General features: G+C 39.6%; 1 protein-coding gene across 2 annotated transcripts in view; it reads left to right on the top strand.

Annotated features, from left to right (window-relative positions):
- Positions 1–23,468, top strand: part of COG5 (component of oligomeric golgi complex 5) — a 1,291,144-nt gene that overhangs the window by 891,273 nt on the left and 376,403 nt on the right. For both annotated transcript variants that reach the window (XM_053716572.1, XM_053716573.1), the window contains one exon: positions 6,485–6,584. In XM_053716572.1, coding sequence (XP_053572547.1) covers positions 6,485–6,584 — 100 coding nt within the window. The remainder of the gene's footprint in view (positions 1–6,484; positions 6,585–23,468) is intronic.

Below are 23,468 nucleotides of genomic sequence, written 5' to 3'. Positions count from 1 at the left end.
ATTGGGAGCCAAAATATCTGGTTTCACGATACTGGCGCGCAGAGCGTTATGGCTAAAGTCTTGCAGATGTTTCCTCTAAGTCTAAACTTTTGTGCGATTCTTTACAAGGGTAAGACCTTGTTTGGGCCGGGTTTGGCAGAAATTATTTCCGATATTACTGGCGGTAAAGGATCTTTTCTGCTGCAGGGTAAGAAGAATAGGCAGAAAGAACATCTGAGTTCATTTTCATTCCTTTCGTAACTTCAGAGGTACGTCTTCCCCCTCCTCTGCCAGGCAGGAACAGTCCAAGCCTTCTTGGAAACCCAGTCAGTCTTGGAACAAGGAGAAGCAATCCAAGAAGCCTGCAGCTGAGGCTAAGTCAGCATGAAGGATTTGCCCCCGATCTGGGACCGTATCAAGTGGGGTGCAGACTCTTTCAGTTTTCTGAGGCATGGATACGGGATGTTCCAGATTCGTGGGCCATGGACATAGTATTCCACGGTTACAAGTTAGAATTCAGTACCGTTTCTCCCAGAGGCAGGTTTCACCTCTCAAGATTATCTGCAGATCAAATAAAAAGAGAGGCGTTCTTGAAATGTGTTCAGGACCTTTTCCTTATGGGAGTGATAGTTCCAGTTCCAGTACAAGAACAGGGTTCTATTCCAATCAGTTTGTGGTTCCCAAAAAGGAGGGAACTTTCAGGCCTATTCTAGATCTGAAGTGTCTAAACAAGTTTCTCAGAGTGCTGTCCTTCAAAATGTAGACTATCCGTTCCATTCTTCCTTTAGTGCAAGAGGGTCAGTTTATAACGACCATAGACCTGAAGAATGCGTACATTCATGTTCCCATTCACAGGGATCATCACAAATTTCTAAGATTTGCCTTTCTGGACAGACACTTTCAGTTTGGGGGGCTTCCATTTGGCCTTGCCACAGTTCCCAGAATTTTCTCAAAAGTCCTGGGGGCTCTTTTGGCAGTGATTCGGTCTCGGGAATAGTAGTAGCGCCTTATCTGGACGACATTCTGGTACAGGCGCAATCTTTTCAACTTGCAAAATCTCACACAGATATCTTGTTGTCTTTTATTCGCACTCACGGATGGAAGGTGAATTTGGGAAAGAGTTTCCTTGTTCCGGCCACAAGGGTGGTCTTTCTATGAACAATTATAAATTTCCTTTCAATGAAGATATTCCTGACGGAAGTCAGAAAAGCAAAGATTCTTTCCTCTTGCCTATCTCTACAGTCTGCTGTACAGCCATCAGTGGCCCAATGTATGGAGGTAATTGGTCTGATGGTGGCTTCCATGGACATAGTTTCTTTTGCCTGATTCCATCTGAGAGTTCTGCAGTTATGCTAAGTCAATGGAACAGGGATTATGCAGATCTGTCTCAGAAGATAGTTCTAGATCCGAAGACAAGAGACTCTCTCTTCAGTGGTGGCATCTCAAGAACATCTGTCTCAGGGGACATGCTTTCGGAAACCCTCATGGGTGATTGTGACCACGGACGCCAGCCTAGTGGGCTGGGGAGCAGTCTGGGATTCATTGAAAGCGCAAGGACTTTGGTCTCAGAAGAAATCTGCTCTCCCCATAAACATTCTGGAGTTGAGAGCGCTTTTCAATGCCTTGATGGCTTGGCCTCAACTGGCCTTAGCCCAATTTATCAGGTTCCAGTCAGACAACATAACCTCAGTGGCTTACATTAACCACCAGGGGGAACTCGGAGTTCCTTAGCCATGAGGGAGGTTGCTCGGATTATTCAATGTGCGGAAGCTCACCATTGCTGTTTATCTGCCATCCACATTCCGGGAGTGGACATCTGGGAAGAGGATTTTCTGAGCAGACAGACTTTTCATCCCGGGCAGTGGGAACTCCATCTGGAGGTGTTTTACAGGTTAACCATCAAATGGGGGGTACCGGAATTGGATCTGATGGTGTCTCGTCAGAACGCCAAGCTTCCAAAATATGGTTAGAGGTCAAGGGATCCTCAAGCCTTCTTGATAGATGCTCTGGCAGTTCCTTGGAGCTTCAGGTTGGCATACCTATTTCCTCCGTTTGATCTCCTGCCGCGAGTCATTGCTCGTATCAAGCAGGAGAGGGCGCCAGTGATTCTAATAGCTCCTGCGTGGCCTCGCAGGATCTGGTATGCAGATCTGGTGGAAATGTCATCACTACCACCATGGAGACTTCCTCTGGGGAAGGACCTTCTACTTCAGGGTCCTTTTCTTCATCCAAATCTCGTTTCTCTGAAGCTGACTGCTTGTAGATAGAACGCTTAATTTTATCTAAGCGTGGATTTTCTGAGTCAGTCTTTGAGACCATGATTCAGGCTCATAAGCCTGTTACCATAAAGATTTACCATAGGATATGGCGTAAATATATTTTCATTGGTGTGAATCCAAGGGATACTCTTGGAGTAGGGTCAGGATTGCAAGAATTTTATCTTTTCTCCAGGAAGGTCTGGAGAAAGGTTTATCTGTCAGTACTTTGAAGGGCCAGATTTCGGCTCTATCTATTTTGCTGTACAAGCGTCTGGCGGATGTGCCAGATGTGCAATCATTTTGTCAGGCCTTGGTCAGAATCAGGCCTGTGTTTAAATCTGTTGCTCCACCGTGGAGCCTTAATCTTGTTCTTAACGTTTTGCGACAGGCTCCATTTGAGCCAATGTATTCCATAGATTTTAAGTTATTATCTTGAAAGGTTTTGTTTCTTACTGCTATCTCTTCTGCTCTGAAAGTTTCTGAACTTTCAGCTTTGCAGTGCGATTTGCCTTATCTTATATTTCATGCAGATAAAGCAGTTCTTCGTACAAAGTTTGTTTTTCTTCCAAAGGTTTTGTTGGATACAAATATTAATCAAGAGATTGTTGTTTCTTCTCTGTGTCCTAATCCTTCTTCTCATAAGGGATGTCTGTTACACAACCTTGATGTTGTGTGTGCTCTTAAATTTTATTTGCAGGTGACCAAGGTTTTCCGTCAGTCTTCTGCATTGTTTGTTTTTCTGGAAAACGTAAAGGTCAGAAAGCTACTGCTACTTCTCTTTCCCTCTGGTTGAGAAGTATTATTCATTTGGCTTATGAGACTGCTGGACAGCAGCCTCCTGAGAGAACCACAGCTCATTCTACCAGGGCTGTTTCTTCTTCTTGGGCTTTCAAGAATGAAGCTTCTGTTGAGCAGATTTGCAAGGCTGCTACTTGGTCTTCATTGCATACCTTTTCCACATTTTATAAGTTTTATACGTTTGACTCGGCTGAGGCTTCTTTTGGGAGAAAGGTTCTGCAAGCAGTGGTGCCTTCTGTTTAAGTCTACCTTTCTTGGCCCTCCCTAGTCCTCCGTGTCCTTTAGCTTGGGTATTGATTCCCAATAGTAATTGACGACTCCGTGGACTTACCATATCTTAGGAAAGAAAACGACATTTATGATTACCTGGTAAATTTCTTTCTTTACGGACATGGTGAGTCCACGGCCCCACCCTGGAGACAGTTTTTTTTTTTACTAAACCTCATGCACCTCTACAACTTGTGTTTTTCCTTTTCTCCATTTTCCTTCGGTCGAATGACTGGGGATTGTGGGAAGGGGAGGAATACGTAACAGCTTTGCTGTGGTGCTCTTTGCCTCCTACTGCTGGCCAGGAGTGATATTCCCAACAGTAATTAAGGATACCGTGGACTCACCATATCCGGAAAGAAAGAAATTTATCAGGTAAGCATAAATTTTTTTTTTGCCCATCCCCTAAGAACTGGATGTTTTAGACTTTCTTCTTTTTTGTTAATTTTCCTGGGTCTCAGAAGAAAGCTACTACAGTTACTTTAGCTGCCTAGCTTAATGTCTTAATTCGTAAGGCATATTTGGTTGTGAGGAAGACTCCACCTGAGCACATTAACGTGCATTCTACTAGAGCAGCTGCTATTTCTTGGGCTTTCCATAATGAGGCTTCTGTTGATCAGGTTTGCAAGGCAGCTATTTGTTTTATCTCTTTGATGTGTATGACTTGGGCATAGATTCCCACACGTGATGGGCTCTCACCATCTGATAAAAGAAAATTTTTGCTTGTCTGATAAATTAAAGGGATAGTAATCCCAATTTTTTTTCTTTTATGATTCAGATAGAGCATGCGATTTGAAGCAACTTTCTTATTTACTCCTATTATCAATTTGTATTTGTTCTCTTTGTATCTTTATTGAAAAAGTAGGAATGTAAGCTAAGGAGCCAGCCAATTTTTGGTTCAGCAACCTAGCTAGCTCTTGCTGACTGGTGGCTACATTTGGCTACCAATAAGTAAGTGCAACCCAGGTTCTGAACCAAAAATGGGCCGGCTCTTAAAGGGCGATGATACCCAAATGTTGAAACAGTTGAAAGTGATGCAGCGTAGCTGTAAAAAGCTGACTAGAAAATATCACCTGAACATCTCTATGTAAAAAAGAAAGATATTTTACCTCTAAATGTCCTCAGTAGCCACATTGTAAAGGACTTTAAGCAGCAAATCAGTATGCCTGTCCCGGGACAGGCAAGGGAGTGAGCTTTGTGCGCACTCATCTTATTTCCCTATTCAGTTTAAGGAAGTTTACTATGAAATATCATGAGAGTTAAGTGAAATCTCATGAGATCACAGTAAAATAGTTCATGACCTCAGCACTGTTGATGCTGATTGGCTGCTGTTCATTTTTTCATTTATTTATTTTTTTACCTGCAGCTGGGCAGTAACTGAAAGATAACTTTTTACACAGAACTTACTCTGCTGAGCTGAGGAAATTGTGAGGTAAAATATCTTCCTTTTTTACATAGAGATGCTCAGGTGATATTTTCCTGTCAGCTTTTTATAGTTATACTGCATCAGTTTCAAGTGATTTAGCACATGGGTAGTATGTCCCTTTAAGCATACATTTCTGCTTTTCAAATAAAGATTCCAAGAGAAGGAAGAAAATTGATTATAGGAGTAAATTAGAAAGTTGCTTAAAATTGCATGCTCTATCTGAATCCCCATCTGAAAAAAGAAAACAACATTTTTGCTAGGTTTAGCTTTCAACTAAGAATACCAAGAAAACAAAGCAAATGGTATAATACAGATGCTCTATATATGGCTATATTTTGCCCTACTAGTTAAAAAATAAAAATAAAATCCCCCAGCAAGGATGGTATAATACAGACTGTATAGTGCATAGAAGGAAGGAATATATGATAGAATACCTAGCCTCTTTTGTTGGTAAATAATCTAAAACAAATGCTCATCTGGTATTATTGTATAATACAGATGTAGAGAGAGAAAGCAGAAATGTGAAACATGGACTCATTTGTACCAAATGATTTAAATAGACTCTTGTAGTGGTTTTATATTAGATTTGACATTTTTCAGTTTGGCTGTTTGATGGGCTAAAACGAAAAAGGTCGAGTTCAGGCTACTCACTTCAGTATCTGCATGTGTATTCCGTGTGTTACTGTAAAGCTGGTTTACTTGCCGGTTCTATAAATAAACTAAGCATGCTGCGACAAATTGAATTGATGCCAAGTGAATTATTTGTCTTATTTTAGCCTTCAACTGTTGTAATCCCAGGCTGAGAAATACTACAGGAAATAGCAGGCAACAAGATTACAGAAAATGCTTTGCAGAGAAACATTTGGACTTTAAAAAGTCTAAATCATAAATGGAATATTTTCATAAATCCCCATATTACACTGTTTTGTCCACTCCTATAAAAAATAATAATTTGTTGTTGTATTTGTCATTATTTGAAGGAACAGTAATCACTTAAAGATTTTAATATGTAATGTTTAATTATACACAGTAAAACAATTTAGCAATATACTTTATTTTGCCACCTTTTCATGTACTTTAGCTTCGAAACTTGAGCAATTTCTAATTCTTAGAACTTTAACACTGCTACATATATGTCCATAATTGGCTTTATCGGAGGACAGCTGCAAAACAATGCAATTTATACTAAGTACTACATATCTTTTCCTAATTGGCTTTAAAGGGACACTCAAGTCAAAATAAATTTTTATGATTCAGAAAGAACATGCAGTTTTAAGACACTTTCCAATTTACTTCCATAGTCACATTTTACACAGTCTTTTTATATTACACTTTCTGGGGGACAAGATCCTACTGGAGTAAGTGCTATTGCATTGTCTTTTTATTATGTACTTGATAATTATGTACTGCATTGATTGGTCCTTTAAGAGATAACTGCTGCAACACAAGTCACTTTATGCTAACTGTGGCTAGCCATGTCAGCTGACTGAAGCCCAGATTGGCTACTACAAATGAGCCATTTAGTTATTGAAAAACAATTGCATCAAACGAGATGTTAATTTGATTTAAAAATCCTCAGACCTGGCTATGTTATTTCTGTAGCAGGACAAAGGACATGTCTTGTAATTACAGTTTACTGCCCTTTTTTTAAGAATAATTTATTTTAAATACTTTCTTTCCACTTTTAGATCATTTTGTTAATGTTGATACTACTGAACTTTTTAGGTGTTTAGCTTTTCTTCTTTTTTTTCCCCAGTGAAATGAACGTGGCTTCGGTGGATTCTCACCTCTGTTCTGCAGTCTCCAAAAATGTGGCTAAGACAATACAACTTTTTAGTGTCAAGTCAGAACAGCTGGTAAGTTATTTCCTGTTTATGTTCCTTGTTTTTTTGGGGCATGTTTGGGACTTATGGGTCAATGTTTTTTATCCATATACCAGGTTGTTCGTATTTGTAAAAGGTTTATGTGCCAGCGTACTTGGTTGTTAATGTGAGTCTGTACCTGCAGGATTTTCTCAGCTGTTTCTTTGCAGCATTTTTTTATAATCTTTTGGTTGCTAGAAATATACGGAGGGAGGGGATGTAACCAGCACAGATACAAGTCTAGTAGCTTGGGGTGCAGTTTGAAATCATATAAGAGCCCTCTTTTTAAACATACGTTATGAAACTCAGAGTTGCTCTTTGTGGTTCCTCTGTTTTCTCAGTGTCACATGTGGATTCAGTCTGGTAACATTTCAGCTGTTGCGCATCGTCATCCTGATGTAAGAAATGCCAATATATAAACCATTCCCATCCCCCAGACCCTTTTTTTCTCTAAATGGGATGTTGTAGCAGTTTCAGAGAACAAGATTTTATTCATGATGGCTTGTTTAGTTCTGTTTTGGAGCAGAGTTCTCAAACCTTATTGTTCAAAGCGATAAGGGATGTTTAATCAGACTTAGTTTGTGAAGAAGTTGTTTAATTTCCTTGTTGTTACATTAAAGTTGGGATAATTCATGAGTACAGTAAGCCTTGAGGATGCTTAGCTTTGAAATTACCATCCATTCAAGTTTGTGTTTCCTTATTTCAATTTGTCCCCTGTACCTGGGTTTCTTTAACATGGCTCTCTCTGTGCTTCTTGGGACCTTTTTTGGATAATATCATAAATCTTTTCAATGGATCAATATTTCTGCATCGAGCAGTAGTAGAAGGAACTAGTTAGTATGAAGGACCAACAGATGATTACTTCTATAAGCCCCTATCTTTGTTACTCACCAGTCCTAAATATGATTCCATGAAAACCTGATGGAAAACTTCATTCTTACATATAAGGAAATGCATTTTTTTCACCCATAGACTATTTTATTTCTCTGTTTGCCCAAGTACCAATTTTCTGTCTTCCCCCACCTCCCCGCTCACTCCTCTATCTCTCTTTTATTAGGTTGTTCTTACCCACCAATCCTCACTTTATGAAGAAATTGATTTATCTGTAAGAATAAATCAAGCATTTGAAACGAAGAACATTTGATTTATAAGTTTGTTTATAGCTATAAAATGTTTCTCTACATTTCCTTTAGTAATAAAATCCACCACTTTCCTACAATGTAGTATGACTTTAATTGCATAAATATCATTTGCAATACTACTGTATTATAATTGAGCTGCATATTTGTTGTCATTAAAAAGATATGACCTGTTTGGCAAAGATTATGTATAATTGACAGCGCAAAAGCGGATTACCCTTGTAGTTGAGCTCAGAAGAAAGCTTTCTAATTGACTATACAAGAGAGTATTAGTATTCTCAAGCGTTGCAAATACAAGCGCTCCCGAGTCTGGAGGATTGCATGCAACAGAGCACTGACGTGAAGAAGCTATTGACAGTTTGAAATGACTGACGCTACAACTTACAGAAGGAGGTCATGTGCTTACATGCTTATACCTGCCATAGTCTTTCCATTAACAAGATCCTCGAATGGCAAAAGGGATTCAATACATTTTGTAGCAATGTATTGCTGCCATCTCCAGAAGCCAATTGATTTATAAGTATATTTCCCTTGTAAAAATTCCCTTGTATTTACATTTAACTTTGTGTGTCTGTGATGATCATTCTTGGAAGAAATAAAATATATTCCTTATTCCAATTACGCACTCAATCCTTGCTTTTCATCTTTCTTCTCTCCCCTCACTTATTTGTATATTAAATACATAGATAAAATTGGCTCCATAGCAACAATGCACTACTGACAGTTTGCAGAACACATCTGATGAGCAAATGACAAGAGACAAATGTGTCCAGCCACCAATCACCAGCTAGTTCCCAGTAGTGTAGGTTATATGCATATTATTTTTCAACAAAGGATATCAAGAGAAACAAAGTAAAATTGAAAATAGAAGTGAATTTAAAAATGTCTGTAAGAATCACGCGTTTAATTTTGACTTTTCTGTCCCTTTAAATAAGATGTCTAAAAGAGCACATTCGGAAAACCCACCGATTTTTGTTCTGTCCACTTGAAATTATCGATTCATAATAATAAAAATATTTTGTGAAATCTTTCAATATCATTATGCTAGTAACAAATCCTGAAATTACTCAGGAACTAAGTATTTGTTTTGGGTGGATTCTTTTTATTAAAGGGCTGGGCATTTCTTTAGACAACATCATGCTTCTATTAAAATCATTTTATATTGAAAATTGCAAATTGTCTCACAGAAGGTTATATATAGTCCCATGGGCTTTTGTGTCTTTCTATTTGAAACAATTGAGAATACAACTTTCCTAGACTTAAAGGGACAGTCTGATCAAAATTAAACTTTCATGTTTCAGATAGGACATGCAATTTTAAGCAACTTTCCAATGTACTTTTATCACCAAATTAGCTTTTTTCTTTTTGTATTCTTTGTTGAAAGTTAAACCTAGGTAAACTCAAACTGATTTATAAGCTGTTGAAGGCAGCCTCTTATCTCAGTGCATGTAGACTGTTTGTTTTTCACAGCCAGAAAGCGCTAGTTCATGTGTTCCATAAAGATACCATTGTGCTCACTCCCGTGGAGTTATTTATGAGTCAGCACTGATTGGCTAAAATGTATGTCTGTCAAAAGAAAGAGGGCAGTCTACAGGGGCTTAGATACAAGGTAATTACAGAGGTAAAAAGTGTATTAATATAAGTGTTGGTTATGCAAAACTGGGCAATGGGTATTAAAGGGATTTTCTATATTTTTAAACATTAACAATTCTGGAGTAGACTGTCCCTTTAACTCTGCATTAAAAAAAAATAACAGTGGTTCCCATTGACAACAAACTTAAAAATCTGCATTTAGTTTTGAGACCTCTGGCATAATCCTTTATCCACAATCAAGGGCTCCTTTTAATGGGGAGCTCAATTTAATTCCAACACACTTAAAAGTTTCACCATGATAGCAACTTTATTTCTATATTTAATATTTATTTTCTGTTTTGACCTGAAGCTTAAAAATACCAGTCATGTTGCAACCCTAAGCCCACATTCTACCTCAAAGCAGATGAAAGTTTAATTTTAACTTCACTGTCCCTTTAAAGGTAGCTCACAGTAGACCATTGCTGCTCTTTCAACTAAGAATATCAAGAGAATGAAGCAAATTTAATAATAGAAATAAACTGGAAATTTGTTTAAAATTGTATGAATTATGAAAGAAACATATTGGGTTTCATGCCCCTTTAATATCATTTATAATACATGTTCAATTTACAAAGAAGGGTTTAAAGCTGTAACTAATTATATTCCAAACTGTTTTGTTGAGTTCTTCCTGTTTTAAGTGATTTTGTTTCTTTGGATTTTTCTGGGCTATGTCTGCATATATGTATATGACTGATTTTTATATGCACTCTTCAATAGTATTAACATTGACGTCAATACTAGTAAATCATTTTATCTATTGCAGATATTTTATTTTTCTATTATCGGAACTTGAAACTTTTCTTTCATGTAATTAGCAAGAGTCCATGAGCTAGTGACGTATGGGATATACATTCCTACCAGGAGGGGCAAAGTTTCCCAAACCTCAAAATGCCTATAAATACACCCCTCACCACACCCACAAATCAGTTTTACAAACTTTGCCTCCTATGGAGGTGGTGAAGTAAGTTTGTGCTAGATTCTACGTTGATATGCGCTCCGCAGCAGGTTGGAGCCCGGTTTTCCTCTCAGCGTGCAGTGAATGTCAGAGGGATGTGAGGAGAGTATTGCCTATTTGAATGCAGTGATCTCCTTCTACGGGGTCTATTTCATAGGTTCTCTGTTATAGGTCGTAGAGATTCATCTCTTACCTCCCTTTTCAGATCGACGATATACTCTTATATATACCATTTCCTCTACTGATTCTCGTTTCAGTACTGATTTGGCTTTCTACTACATGTAGATGAGTGTCCTGGGGTAAGTAAGTCTTATTTTCTGTGACACTCTAAGCTATGGTTGGGCACTTTTTATATAAAGTTCTAAATATATGTATTCAAACATTTATTTGCCTTGACTCAGGATGTTCAACATTCCTTATTTCAGACAGTCAGTTTCATATTTGGGATAATGCATATGAATAATTCATTTTTTTCTTACCTTAAAAATTTGACTTTCCCTGTGGGCTGTTAGGCTTGCGGGGGCTGAAAATGCTTCATTTTATTGCGTCATTTTTGGCGCTGACTTTTTTGGCGCAAAAATTATTTTCTGTTTCCGGCGTCATACGTGTCGCCGGAAGTTGCATCATTTTTGACGTTCTTTTGCGCCAAAAGTTTCGGCGTTCCGGATGTGGCGTCATTTTTGGCGCCAAAAGCATTTAGGCGCCAAATAATGTGGGCGTCTTTTTTGGCGCTAAAAAAATATGGGCGTCACTTTTGTCTCCACATTATTTAAGTCTCATTGATTTTTTTGCTTCTGGTTGCTAGAAGCTTATTCTCTGGCATTTTTTTCCCATTCCTGAAACTGTCATTTAAGGAATTTGATCAATTTTGCTTTATATGTTGTTTTTTCTATTACATATTGCAAGATGTCCCACGTTGAAGCTGAGTCAGAAGATACTTCTGGAATATCCCTGCCTGGGGCTGGAGCTACCAAAGCTAAGTGTATCTACTGTATACTTATGGTATCTGTTCCTCCAGCTGTTGTTTGTACTGTTTTGTCATGACAAACTGTTTATGCAGATAATATTTCCTTTAAGTACTGTTACATTACCTGTTGCTGTTCTGTCAACATCTAATACTCAGAGTGTTCCTGATAACATAAGAGATTTTGTTTTTAAATCCATTAAGAAGGCTATGTCTGTTATTCCTCCTTCTAGTAAATGTAAAAAGTCTTTTAAAACTTCTCATTTTTCAGATGAATTTTTAAATGAACATCATCATTCTGATTCTGATAATGGTTCTTCTGGTTCAGAGGATTCTGTCTCAGAGGTTGATGCTGATAAATCTTCATATTTATTTAAAATGAAATTTATTCGTTCTTTACTTAAAGAAGTTCTAATTGCATTAGAAATTGAGGATTCTGGTCCTCTTGATACTAAATCTAAACGTTTAGATAAGGTTTTTAAATCTCCTGTAGTTATTCCAGAATATTTTTCCTGTCCCTAGTGCTATTTCTGAAGTAATTTCCAGGGAATGGAATAATTTGGGTAATTCATTTACTCCTTCTAAACGTTTTAAGCAATTATATTCTGTGCCATCTGACAGATTAGAGTTTTGGGACTAAATCCCTAAAGTTGATGGGGCTGTCTCTACTCTTGTTAAGCGTACTATTCCTACGGCAGATGGTACTTCCTTAAGGATCCTTTAGATAGGAAAATTGAATCCTTTCTAAGAAAAGCTTACTTGTGTTCAGGTAATCTTCTTAGACCTGCTATATCTTTAGCGGATGTTGCTGCAGCTTCATCTTTTGGTTAGAAGCTTTAGCGCAACAAGTAACAGATCATAATTCTCATAGCATTTTTATTCTTCAACATGCTAATAATTTTATTTGTATTGCAATCTTTGATATCATTAGAGTTGATGTCAGGTATATGTCTCTAGCTATTGTAGCTAGAAGAGCTTTATGGCTTAAAACTTGGAATGCTGTTATGTCTTCTAAGTCTACTCTGCTTTCCCTTTCTTTCCAGGGTAATGATCGTTTTCATTCCTTTTGTCACAACAAGGAACAAAAACCTGATCCTTCATCCTCAGGAGCGGTATCAGTTTGGAAACCATCTCCAGTATGGAATAAATCCAAGCCTTTTAGAAAATCAAAGCCAGCTCCTAAGTCCACATGAATGTGCGGCCCTCATTCCAGCTCAGCTGGTAGGGGGCAGATTACGTTTTTTCTCAAAGAAATTTGGATCAATTCTGTTCACAATCTTTGGATTCAGAACATTATTTCAGAAAGTTACAGAATTGGTTTCAAGATAAAACCTCCTGCAAAGAGATTCTTTCTTTCCCGTGTCCCAGTAAACCCAGCGAAAGCTCAAGCATTTCTGAAATGTGTTTCAGATCTAGAGTTGGCTGGAGTAATTATGCCAGTTCCAGTTCTGGAACAGGGGCTGGGGTTTTATTCGAATCTCTTCATTGTACCAAAGAAGGAGAATTCCTTCAGACCAGTTCTGGATCTAAAAATATTGAATCGTTATGTAAGGATACCAACATTCAAAATGGTAACTGTAAGGACTATCCTGCCTTTTGTTCAGCAAGGGCATTATATGTCTACAATAGATTTACAGGATGCATATCTGCATAATCCGATTCATCCAGCTCACTATCAGTTTCTGAGATTCTCTTTCCTAGACAAGCATTACCAGTTTGTGGCTCTGCCGTTTGGCCTAGCAACAGCTCCAAGAATTTTTACAAAGGTTCTCGGTGCCCTTCTATCTGTAATCAGAGAACAGGGTATTGTGGTATTTCCTTATTTGGACGATATCTTGGTACTTGCTCAGTCTTCACATTTAGCAGAATTTCATATGAATCGACTTGTTGTTTCTTCAAAATCATGGTTGGAGGATCAATTCACTAAAAAGTTCATTGATTCCTCAGACAAGGGTAACCTTTTTGGGTTTCCAGATAGATTCAGTGTCCATGACTCTGTCTTTGACAGACAAGAGACGTCTAAAATTGATTTCAGCTTGTCGAAACCTTCAGTCACAATCATTCCCTTCGGTAGCCTTATGCATGGAAATTCTAGGTCTTATGACTGCTGCATCGGACGCGATCCCCTTTACTCGTTTTCACATGCGACCTCTTCAGCTCTGTATGCTGAACCAATGGTGCAGGGATTACACAAAGATATCTCAATTAATATCTTTAAAACCGATTGTATGACACTCTCTGACGTGGTGGACAGATCACCATCGTTTAGTTCAGGGGGCTTCTTTTGTTTTTCCGACCTGGACTGTAATTTCAACAGATGCAAGTCTTACAGGTTGGGGAGCTGTGTGGGGGTCTCTGACAGCACAAGGGGTTTGGGAATCTCAGGAGGTAAGATTACCGATCAATATTTTGGAACTCCGTGCAATTTTCAGAGCTCTTCAGTCTTGGCCTCTTCTGAAGAGAGAATCGTTCATTTGTTTTCAGACAGACAATGTCACAACTGTGGCATACATCAATCATCAAGGAGGGACTCACAGTCCTCTGGCTATGAAAGAAGTATCTCGAATTCTGGTTTGGGCGGAATCCAGCTCCTGTCTAATCTCTGCGGTTCATATTCCAGGAATAGACAATTGGGAAGCGGATTATCTCAGTCGCCAAATGTTGCATCCGGGCGAATGGTCTCTTCACCCAGAGGTATTTCTTCAGATTGTTCAAATGTGGGAACTTCCAGAAATAGATCTGATGGCTTCTCATCTAAACAAGAAACTTCCCAGGTATCTGTCCAGATCCCGGGATCCTCAGGCGGAGGCAGTGGATGCATTATCACTTCCTTGGAAGTATCATCCTGCCTATATCTTTCCGCCTCTAGTTCTTCTTCCAAGAGTAATCTCCAAGATTCTGAAGGAATGCTCGTTTGTTCTGCTGGTAGCTCCAGCATGGCCTCACAGGTTTTGGTATGCGGATCTTGTCCGGATGGCCTCTTGCCAACCGTGGACTCTTCCGTTAAGACCAGACCTTCTGTCGCAAGGTCCTTTTTTCCATCAGGATCTCAAATCCTTCAATTTAAAGGTATGGAGATTGAACGCTTGATTCTTGGTCAAAGAGGTTTCTCTGACTCTGTGATTCATACTATGTTACAGGCTCGTAAATCTGTATCTAGAGAGATATCTTATAGAGTCTGGAAGACTTATATTTCTTGGTGTCTTTCTCATCATTTTTCCTGGCATTCTTTTAGAATTCCGAGAATTTTACAGTTTCTTCAGGATGGTTTAGATAAAGGTTTGTCCGCAAGTTCCTTGAAAGGTCAAATCTCTGCTCTTTCTGTTCTTTTTCACAGAAAGATTGCTAATCTTCCTGATATTCATTGTTTTGTACAAGCCTTGGTTCGTATAAAACCTGTCATTAAGTCAATTTCTCCTCCTTGGAGTTTGAATTTGGTTCTGGGGGCTCTTCAAGCTCCTCCGTTTGAACCTATGCATTCATTGGACATTAAATCACTTTCTTGGAAAGTTTTGTTCCTTTTGGCCATCTCTTCTGCCAGAAGAGTTTCTGAATTGTCTGCTCTTTCTTGTGAGTCTCCTTTTCTGATTTTTCATCAGGATAAGGCAGTGTTGCGAACTTCTTTTGAATTTTTACCTAAGGTTGTGAATTCCAACAACATTAGTAGAGAAATTGTAGTTCCTTCATTATGCCCTAATCCTAAGAATTCTAAGGAGAAATCATTGCATTCTTTGGATGTTGTTAGAGCTTTGAAATATTATGTTGAAGCTACTAAGACTTAACGAAAGACTTCTAGTCTATTTGTCATCTTTTCCGGTTCTAGAAAAGGCCAGAAAGCTTCTGCCATTTCTTTGGCATCTTGGTTGAAATCTTTAATTCATCATGCCTATGTTGAGTCGGGTAAAACTCCGCCTCAGAGGATTACAGCTCATTCTACTAGGTCAGTTTCTACTTCCTGGGCGTTTAGGAATGAAGCTTCGGTTGATCAGATTTGCAAAGCAGCAACTTGGTCTTCTTTGCATACTTTTACTAAATTCTACCATTTTGATGTGTTTTCTTCTTCTGAAGCAGTTTTTGGTAGAAAAGTACTTCAGGCAGCTTTTTCAGTTTGAATCTTCTGCTTATGTTTTCATTTAAACTTTATTTTGGGTGTGGATTATTTTCAGCAGGAATTGGCTGTCTTTATTTTATCCCTCCCTCTCTAGTGACTCTTGCGTGGAAAGATCCACATCTTGGGTAGTCATTATCCCATACGTCACTAGCTCATGGACTCTTGCTAATTACATGAAAGAAAACATAATTTATGTAAGAACTTACCTGATAAATTCATTTCTTTCATATTAGCAAGAGTCCATGAGGCCCACCCTTTTTTGTGGTGGTTATGATTTTTTTGTATAAAGCACAATTATTCCAATTCCTTATTTTTTATGCTTTCGCACTTTTTTCTTATCACCCCACTTCTTGCCTATTCGTTAAACTGATTTGTGGGTGTGGTGAGGGGTGTATTTATAGGCATTTTGAGGTTTGGGAAACTTTGCCCCTCCTGGTAGGAATGTATATCCCATACGTCACTAGCTCATGGACTCTTGCTAATATGAAAGAAATGAATTTATCAGGTAAGTTCTTACATAAATTATGTTTTTTTATCGGAACTTGCTTTTCAACAAATAATGAAGAAATTTAAAGGGACAGTCTAGTCAAAATTAAACTTTCATGATTCAGATAGTGCGTGCAATTTTAAGCAACTTTCAAATGTATTCCTATTATCAATTTTTCTTCGTTTTCTTGGTATCTTTATTTGAATGGTCGCTTGGGAGCCGGCACATTTTTGGTTCAGAACCTGGGTAGCACTTGCTGATTGTTGGCTACATTTAGACACCAATCAGAAAGTGCTATCCAGGCTCTGAACCAAAAATGGGCCGGCTCCTATGCTTACATTCCTGCTTTTTCAAATAAAGATACTAAGAGAACAAAGAAAAATTGATTATAGGAGTAAATTGGAAAGTTGTTTAAAATTGCATGCTCTATCTGAATCACGAGAGTTTAATTTTGTCTTCACTTTCCCTATGAGTCATTTACTTAATGTTACACCTGTTAAAGGGACACTGAACCCTATTTTTTTTCTTTCATGATTCAGATAGAGCATGACATTTTAAGCAACTTTCTAATTTACTCCTATTATCAATTTTTCTTCATTCTCTTGCTATCTTTATTTTAAAAGCAGGAATGTAAATCTTAGCATAACCCAGGTTCTCAACCAAAAATGGGCCGGCTCCTATGCATCACATTCCTGCTTTTTAAATAAAGATAGCAAGAGAACAAAGAAAAATTGATAATCGGAGTAAATTAGAAAGTTGCTTAAAATGGCACGTATCTGAATCGTGAAAGAAAAAATTTGGGTTTAGTGTCCCTTTAATGCAAATGATCCTTATGTAGTCATAACGTAAGTTCTGTTTCTGACAGGAACCATTTGTGAACAGGGTATTTTATCTGTTTAGCTGTTTATCACTGGGAACTAATAGAATACAGATGCAGACATAACAAAAGGTCAATTTAGCCTTCCTTTACTTTGCAATCCACAAACTCCTAATATGATGTTGTAGACATGATAATGTACCATTTGCCGTAAAGTAGACGGAATAATTCTATCAATTGCTGACTTGGCAACATGAAGTGCAATAGATAATGCATTTCAGTTCCAACAGCAATTTAATTTTGCTTTAAATGTTAGCGAGATGAACATTAAATGCATCTTGCTTTGATGTCTATTGGGTTTTAGTATTCATAGCAGCTTGGCTATCTTTATATAAATGTCACTTAGTATCAGTCAGAAGCCCCCATTTTTTGTAAGTATCTTTCTCCAACATTGGTGTGTCCGGTCCACGGCGTCATCCTTACTTGTGGGAATATCTCTTCCCCAACAGGAAATGGCAAAGAGTCCCAGCAAAGCTGTCCATATAGTCCCTCCTAGGCTCCGCCCACCCCAGTCATTCTCTTTGCCGTTGCACAGGCAACATCTCCACGGAGATGGTTAAGAGTATGTGGTGTTTAGTTGTAGTTTTTTATTCTACTATCAAGAGTTTGTTATTTTAAAATAGTGCTGGTATGTACTATTTACTCTGAAACAGAAAAAGATGAAGATTTCTGTTTGTGAGAGGAAGATGATTTTAGCAGACAGTAACTAAAATCGTTTGCTGTTTCCACATAGGACTGTTGAGATGAAGTAACTTCAGTTGGGGGAAACAGTTAGCAGACTTTTCTGCTTAAGGTATGACTAGCCATATTTCTAACAAGACTGTGTAATGCTGGAAGGCTGTCATTTCCCCTCATGGGGACCGGTAAGCCATTTTCTTAGTCTCAAACAGAATAAAGGGCTTAATATGGGCTATAAAACTGGTAGACACTTTTATGGGCAAAATCGATTGCTTTATTTGGGCATTTTATACATGTTTATGCTTGTAATTCACACTTATAAGCTTGGGGAACGTTTTTTAACGTCAGGCACTGTGTTAGACACCTTTCCAGTCAGGAAGGGCCTTCCCAGTTGTAGGCTGAGCCTCATTTTCGCGCCATTACTGCGCAGTTACTTTTGAGAGCAAGACATGCAGATGCATGTGTGAGGATCTGAAAGTAGTTGGAAAAGTTCCTAGAAGGCTTCATTTGGTATCGTATTCCCCCCTGGGTTTGGTAAAGTCGCAGCAAAGGCTGTAGCTGGGACTGTAGAGGGGTTAAAACTGTTACCGGCTCCGGTTTCTTTATTTTAAGGGTTAAAGCTCTGAAAATTGGTGTGCAATACTTTAAATGCTTTAAGACACTGTGGTGAAAATTTGGTAAATTTTGAACAATTCCTTCATACTTTTTCACATATTCAGTAATAAAGTGTGCACTGTTTAAAATTTAAAGAGACAGTAACGGTTTTATTTTAAACGGTTTTTTGTACTTTTCTTGACAAGTTTAAGCCTGTTTAACATGTCTGTACCTTCAGATAAGCTATGTTCTATATGTTTGAAGATCAATGTGTGTCCCCCTTCAAAATTGTGTGATAATTGTGCCATAGCGTCCAAACAAAGTAAGGACAGTATTGCCACAGATAGTAAAGTTGCCCAAGATGATTCATCAGATGAAGGGAGTAGACATAGTTCTACATCATCTCCTTCTGTGTCTACACCAGTTTTGCCCACGCAGGAGGCCCCTAGTACTTCTAGCGCGCCAATGCTTATTACTATGCAACAATTAACGGCAGTAATGGATAACTCCATAGCAAATATTTTATCCAAAATGCCTGCATATCAGAGAAAGCGTGATTGCTCTGTTTTAAACACTGTAGAGCAGGAGGGCGCTGATGATAATTGCTCTGTCATACCCTCACACCAATCTGAAGGGGTCATGAGGGAGGTTTTGTCGGATGGGGAAATTTCAGATTCATGTAAAATTTCTCAACAGGCAGAACCTGATGTTGTGACATTTAAATTTAAATTAGAGCATCTCCGCGCACTGCTTAAGGAGGTGTTATCTACTCTGGATGATTGTGACAACCTGGTCATTCCAGAAAAATTATGCAAGATGGACAAGTTCCTAGAGGTTCCGGTGCACCCTGACGCTTTTCCTATACCCAAGCGGGTGGCGGATATAGTGAATAAGGAGTGGGAGAAGCCCGGCATACCTTTTGTCCCCCCTCCTATATTTAAGAAATTATTTCCTATGGTCGACCCCAGAAAGGACTTATGGCAGACAGTCCCTAAGGTCGAGGGGGCAGTTTCTACTTTAAACAAGCACACTACTATTCCTATCGAGGATAATTGTGCTTTCAAAGATCCTATGGATAAAAAATTGGAGGGTTTGCTTAAAAGGATTTTTGTACAGCAAGGTTACCTCCTGCAACCCATTTTGTGCATTGTTCCTGTCACTACAGCAGCGTGGTTCTGGTTCGAGGAACTAGAAAAGTCGCTCAGTAGAGAGACTCAGTATGAGGAGGTTATGGAAAGAGTTCACGCACTCAAGTTGGCGCGCAGAGCGCTTTGGCTAAAGTCTTGGTCAGCGGATGTATCTTCCAAGACAAAATTGCTTAATATCCCCTTCAAGGGTAAGACTCTCTTTGGGCCAGAATTGAAAGAGATTATTTCAGACATCACTGGGGGAAAGGGCCACGCCCTCCCACAAGATAGGCCTTTCAAAGCCAAGAATAAGTCTAATTTTCGTTCCTTTCGCAATTTCAGGAACGGACCGGCCTCTAACTCTGCATCCTCTAAACAAGAGGGTAACGCTTCTCAAACCAAACCAGCCTGGAAACCGATGCAAGGCTGGAACAAGGGTAAGCAGGCCAAGAAGCCTGCCGCTGCTAACAAAACAGCATGAAGGAGTAGCCCCCGATCCGGGACCGGATCTAGTAGGGGGCAGACTCTCTCTCTTTGCTCAGGCTTGGGCAAGAGATGTTCAGGATCCCTGGACACTAGAAATAGTTTCTCAGGGTTATCTTCTGGAATTCAAGGAACTACCCCCAAGGGGAAGGTTCCACATGTCTCACTTATCCTCAAACCAAATAAAGAGACAGGCATTCTTACATTGTGTAGAAGACCTGTTAAAGATGGGAGTGATACACCCAGTTCCAACGGCGGAACAAGGAATGGGATTTTACTCAAATCTGTTTGTAGTTCCCAAAAAAAAAAAAAAAAAGAGGGAACTTTCAGACCAATTCTGGATTTAAAGATCCTAAACAAATTTCTCAGAGTACCATCGTTCAAAATGGAAACCATTCGAACGATTCTACCCACAATCCAGGAAGGTCAATTTATGACTACCGTGGATCTAAAGGATGCGTATCTACATTTTCCTATCCACAAAGAACATCATCAGTTCCTAAGGTTCGCCTTTCTGGACAAACATTACCAGTTTGTGGCCCTCCCATTCGGGTTAGCCACTGCTCCAAGGATTTTCACAAAGGTACTCGGATCCCTTCTAGCGGTTCTAAGACCAAGGGGCATTGAAGTAGTACCGTACTTGGACGACATTCTAATACAAGCGTCGTCTCTTTCAAAGGCAAAGGCTCACACAGACATCGTTCTGGCCTTTCTCAGATCTCACGGATGGAAGGTGAACATAGAAAAAAGTTCCCTGTCTCCGTCGACAAGAGTTCCCTTCTTGGGAACAATAATAGATTCTTTAGAAATGAGGATTTTCCTGACAGAAGTCAGAAAGTCAAAACTTCTAAACGCTTGTCAAGTTCTTCATTCTATTCCTCGTCCTTCCGTAGCTCAGTGCATGGAAGTAGTAGGGTTGATGGTTGCAGCAATGGACATAGTTCCTTTTGCGCGAATTCATCTAAGACCATTACAACTGTGCATGCTGAAACAGTGGAATGGGGACTATACAGACTTGTCTCCAGTGATTCAAGTAGATCAGAAGACCAGAGACTCACTCCGTTGGTGGCTAACCCTGGACCACCTGTCCCAGGGAATGAGCTTCCGCAGACCAGAGTGGGTCATCGTCACCACCGACGCCAGTCTAGTGGGCTGGGGCGCGGTCTGGGAATCCCTGAAAGCTCAGGGATTATGGTCTCGGGAAGAGTCTCTTCTCCCGATAAACATTCTGGAACTGAGAGCGATATTCAATGCTCTCAGGGCTTGGCCTCAACTAGCAAAGGCCAGATTCATAAGATTCCAATCAGACAACATGACGACTGTTGCTTATATCAATCATCAGGGGGGAACAAGGAGTTCCCTGGCGATGAAAGAAGTGACCAAAATAATAAAATGGGCGGAGGATCACTCCTGCCACCTATCTGCGATCCACATCCCAGGTGTGGAAAACTGGGAGGCGGATTATCTGAGTCGTCAGACATTCCATCCGGGGGAGTGGGAACTCCACCCGGAGATCTTTGCCCAGTTGACTCAATTATGGGGCATTCCAGATATGGATCTGATGGCGTCTCGTCAGAACTTCAAGGTTCCTTGCTACGGGTCCAGATCCAGGGATCCCAAGGCGACTCTAGTGGATGCACTAGTAGCGCCTTGGACCTTCAACCTAGCCTATGTGTTTCCACCGTTTCCTCTCATTCCCAGGCTGGTAGCCAGGATCAAGCAGGAGAGGGCCTCGGTGATCTTGATATCTCCTGTGTGGCCACGCAGGACTTGGTATACAGACCTGGTGAATATGTCATCGGTTCCACCATGGAAGCTACCTTTGAGACAGGATCTTTTTGTACAGGGTCCATTGGAACATCCAAATCTGGTCTCCCTCCAGCTGACGGCTTGGAAATTGAACGCTTGATTCTATCAAAGCGTGGGTTATCAGATTCTGTGATAGATACTCTAGTTCAAGCCAGAAAACCGGTAACTAGAAAAATTTACCATAAAATATGGAAAAGATATATCTGCTGGTGTGAATCCAAGGGCTTCTTATGGAATAAGATCAAAATCCCTAAGATCCTTTCCTTTCTACAAGAGGGTTCGGATAAAGGATTATCAGCAAGTTCTCTAAAGGGACAGATTTCTGCTTTATCTGTCTTATTACACAAACGACTGGCAGCTGTGCCAGATGTTCAAGCATTTGTTCAGGCTCTGGTTAGGATCAAGCCTGTTTACAGACCTTTGACTCTTCCCTGGAGTTTAAATCTAGTTCTTTCAGTTCTTCAAGGGGTTCCGTTTGAACCTCTACATTCCATAGATATCAGGTTGTTATCTTGGAAAGTTTTGTTTTTGGTTGCTATTTCTTCTGCTAGAAGAGTTTCTGAGTTATCTGCTCTGCAGTGTTCTCCGCCCTATCTGGTGTTCCATGCAGATAAGGTTGTTTTGCGTACTAAGCCTGGTTTTCTTCCAAAGGTTGTTTCTAACAAAAATATTAACCAGGAGATAGTTGTACCTTCTTTGTGTCCGAATCCAGTTTCAAAGAAGGAACGTTTGTTGCACAATTTAGACGTAGTCCGTGCTCTAAAATTCTATTTAGAAGCTACAAAAGAGTTCAGACAAACTTCTTCTCTGTTTGTCGTCTATTCTGGTAAAAGGAGAGGTCAAAAAGCGACTTCTACCTCTCTTTCCTTTTGGCTTAAAAGCATCATCCGATTGGCTTACGAGACTGCCGGACGGCAGCCTCCTGAAAGAATCACAGCTCACTCCACTAGGGCTGTGGCTTCCACATGGGCCTTCAAGAACGAGGCTTCTGTTGATCAGATATGTAAGGCAGCGACTTGGTCTTCACTGCACACTTTTGCCAAATTTTACAAATTTGATACTTTTGCTTCTTCAGGGGCTATTTTTGGGAGAAAGGTTTTGCAAGCCGTGGTGCCTTCTGTTTAGGTAACCTGATTTGCTCCCTCCCTTCATCCGTGTCCTAAAGCTTTGGTATTGGTTCCCACAAGTAAGGATGACGCCGTGGACCGGACACACCAATGTTGGAGAAAACAGAATTTATGCTTACCTGATAAATTACTTTCTCCAACGGTGTGTCCGGTCCACGGCCCGCCCTGGGTTTTTTTTTAATCAGGTTTGATTAATTATTTTCTCTAACTACAGTCACCACGGCACCCTATAGTTTCTCCTGTTTTTTTCCTCCTGTCCGTCGGTCGAATGACTGGGGTGGGCGGAGCCTAGGAGGGACTATATGGACAGCTTTGCTGGGACTCTTTGCCATTTCCTGTTGGTGAAGAGATATTCCCACAAGTAAGGATGACGCCGTGGACCGGACACACCATTGGAGAAAGTAATTTATCAGGTAAGCATAAATTCTGTTTTCATAGTGTACATTTGGGCTTTATGGGTAATTAGTTGTGTCTCTATACCATAAATGGTGGCCTCGCAGGATAGCCTTTATTGTTGATCAAAAGAGCATGAAACTGCACAAGTTATGTTTGTGCCAGTTTAAATATTCCATGAAATAAATGCCTTGTTAGTCCCTTCGCTGCTAAAGAGCGTTGCAAAACATTTCTTTGTAGCGCATCCACTAAATCTTTTGAACATTATATTGTAATTTAGGCGTCTTTACTTCACATCCAGCTCCCTGCATTGTGAGTTAAACACCTCTAAGATAAAGATTGACTTTATCAAATTGTTTGAGGGACCTCATAGTACAGAGAAGACTTCTTAGATGATCTTGGAGAGCTGTAGTTCATCTGAACCTTAGTATATATGTTGAACAGTATGTGTAATATAAAGTGTGTCACTAGGAAAGTGCCAGGTAAAGTGTAGAGGTATCAT

This window comes from Bombina bombina, chromosome 6 (assembly GCF_027579735.1).
Source record: "Bombina bombina isolate aBomBom1 chromosome 6, aBomBom1.pri, whole genome shotgun sequence".
NCBI classification, from domain to species: Eukaryota; Metazoa; Chordata; class Amphibia; order Anura; family Bombinatoridae; genus Bombina; species Bombina bombina.
This window is presented reverse-complemented; position numbering and strand designations above follow the sequence as displayed.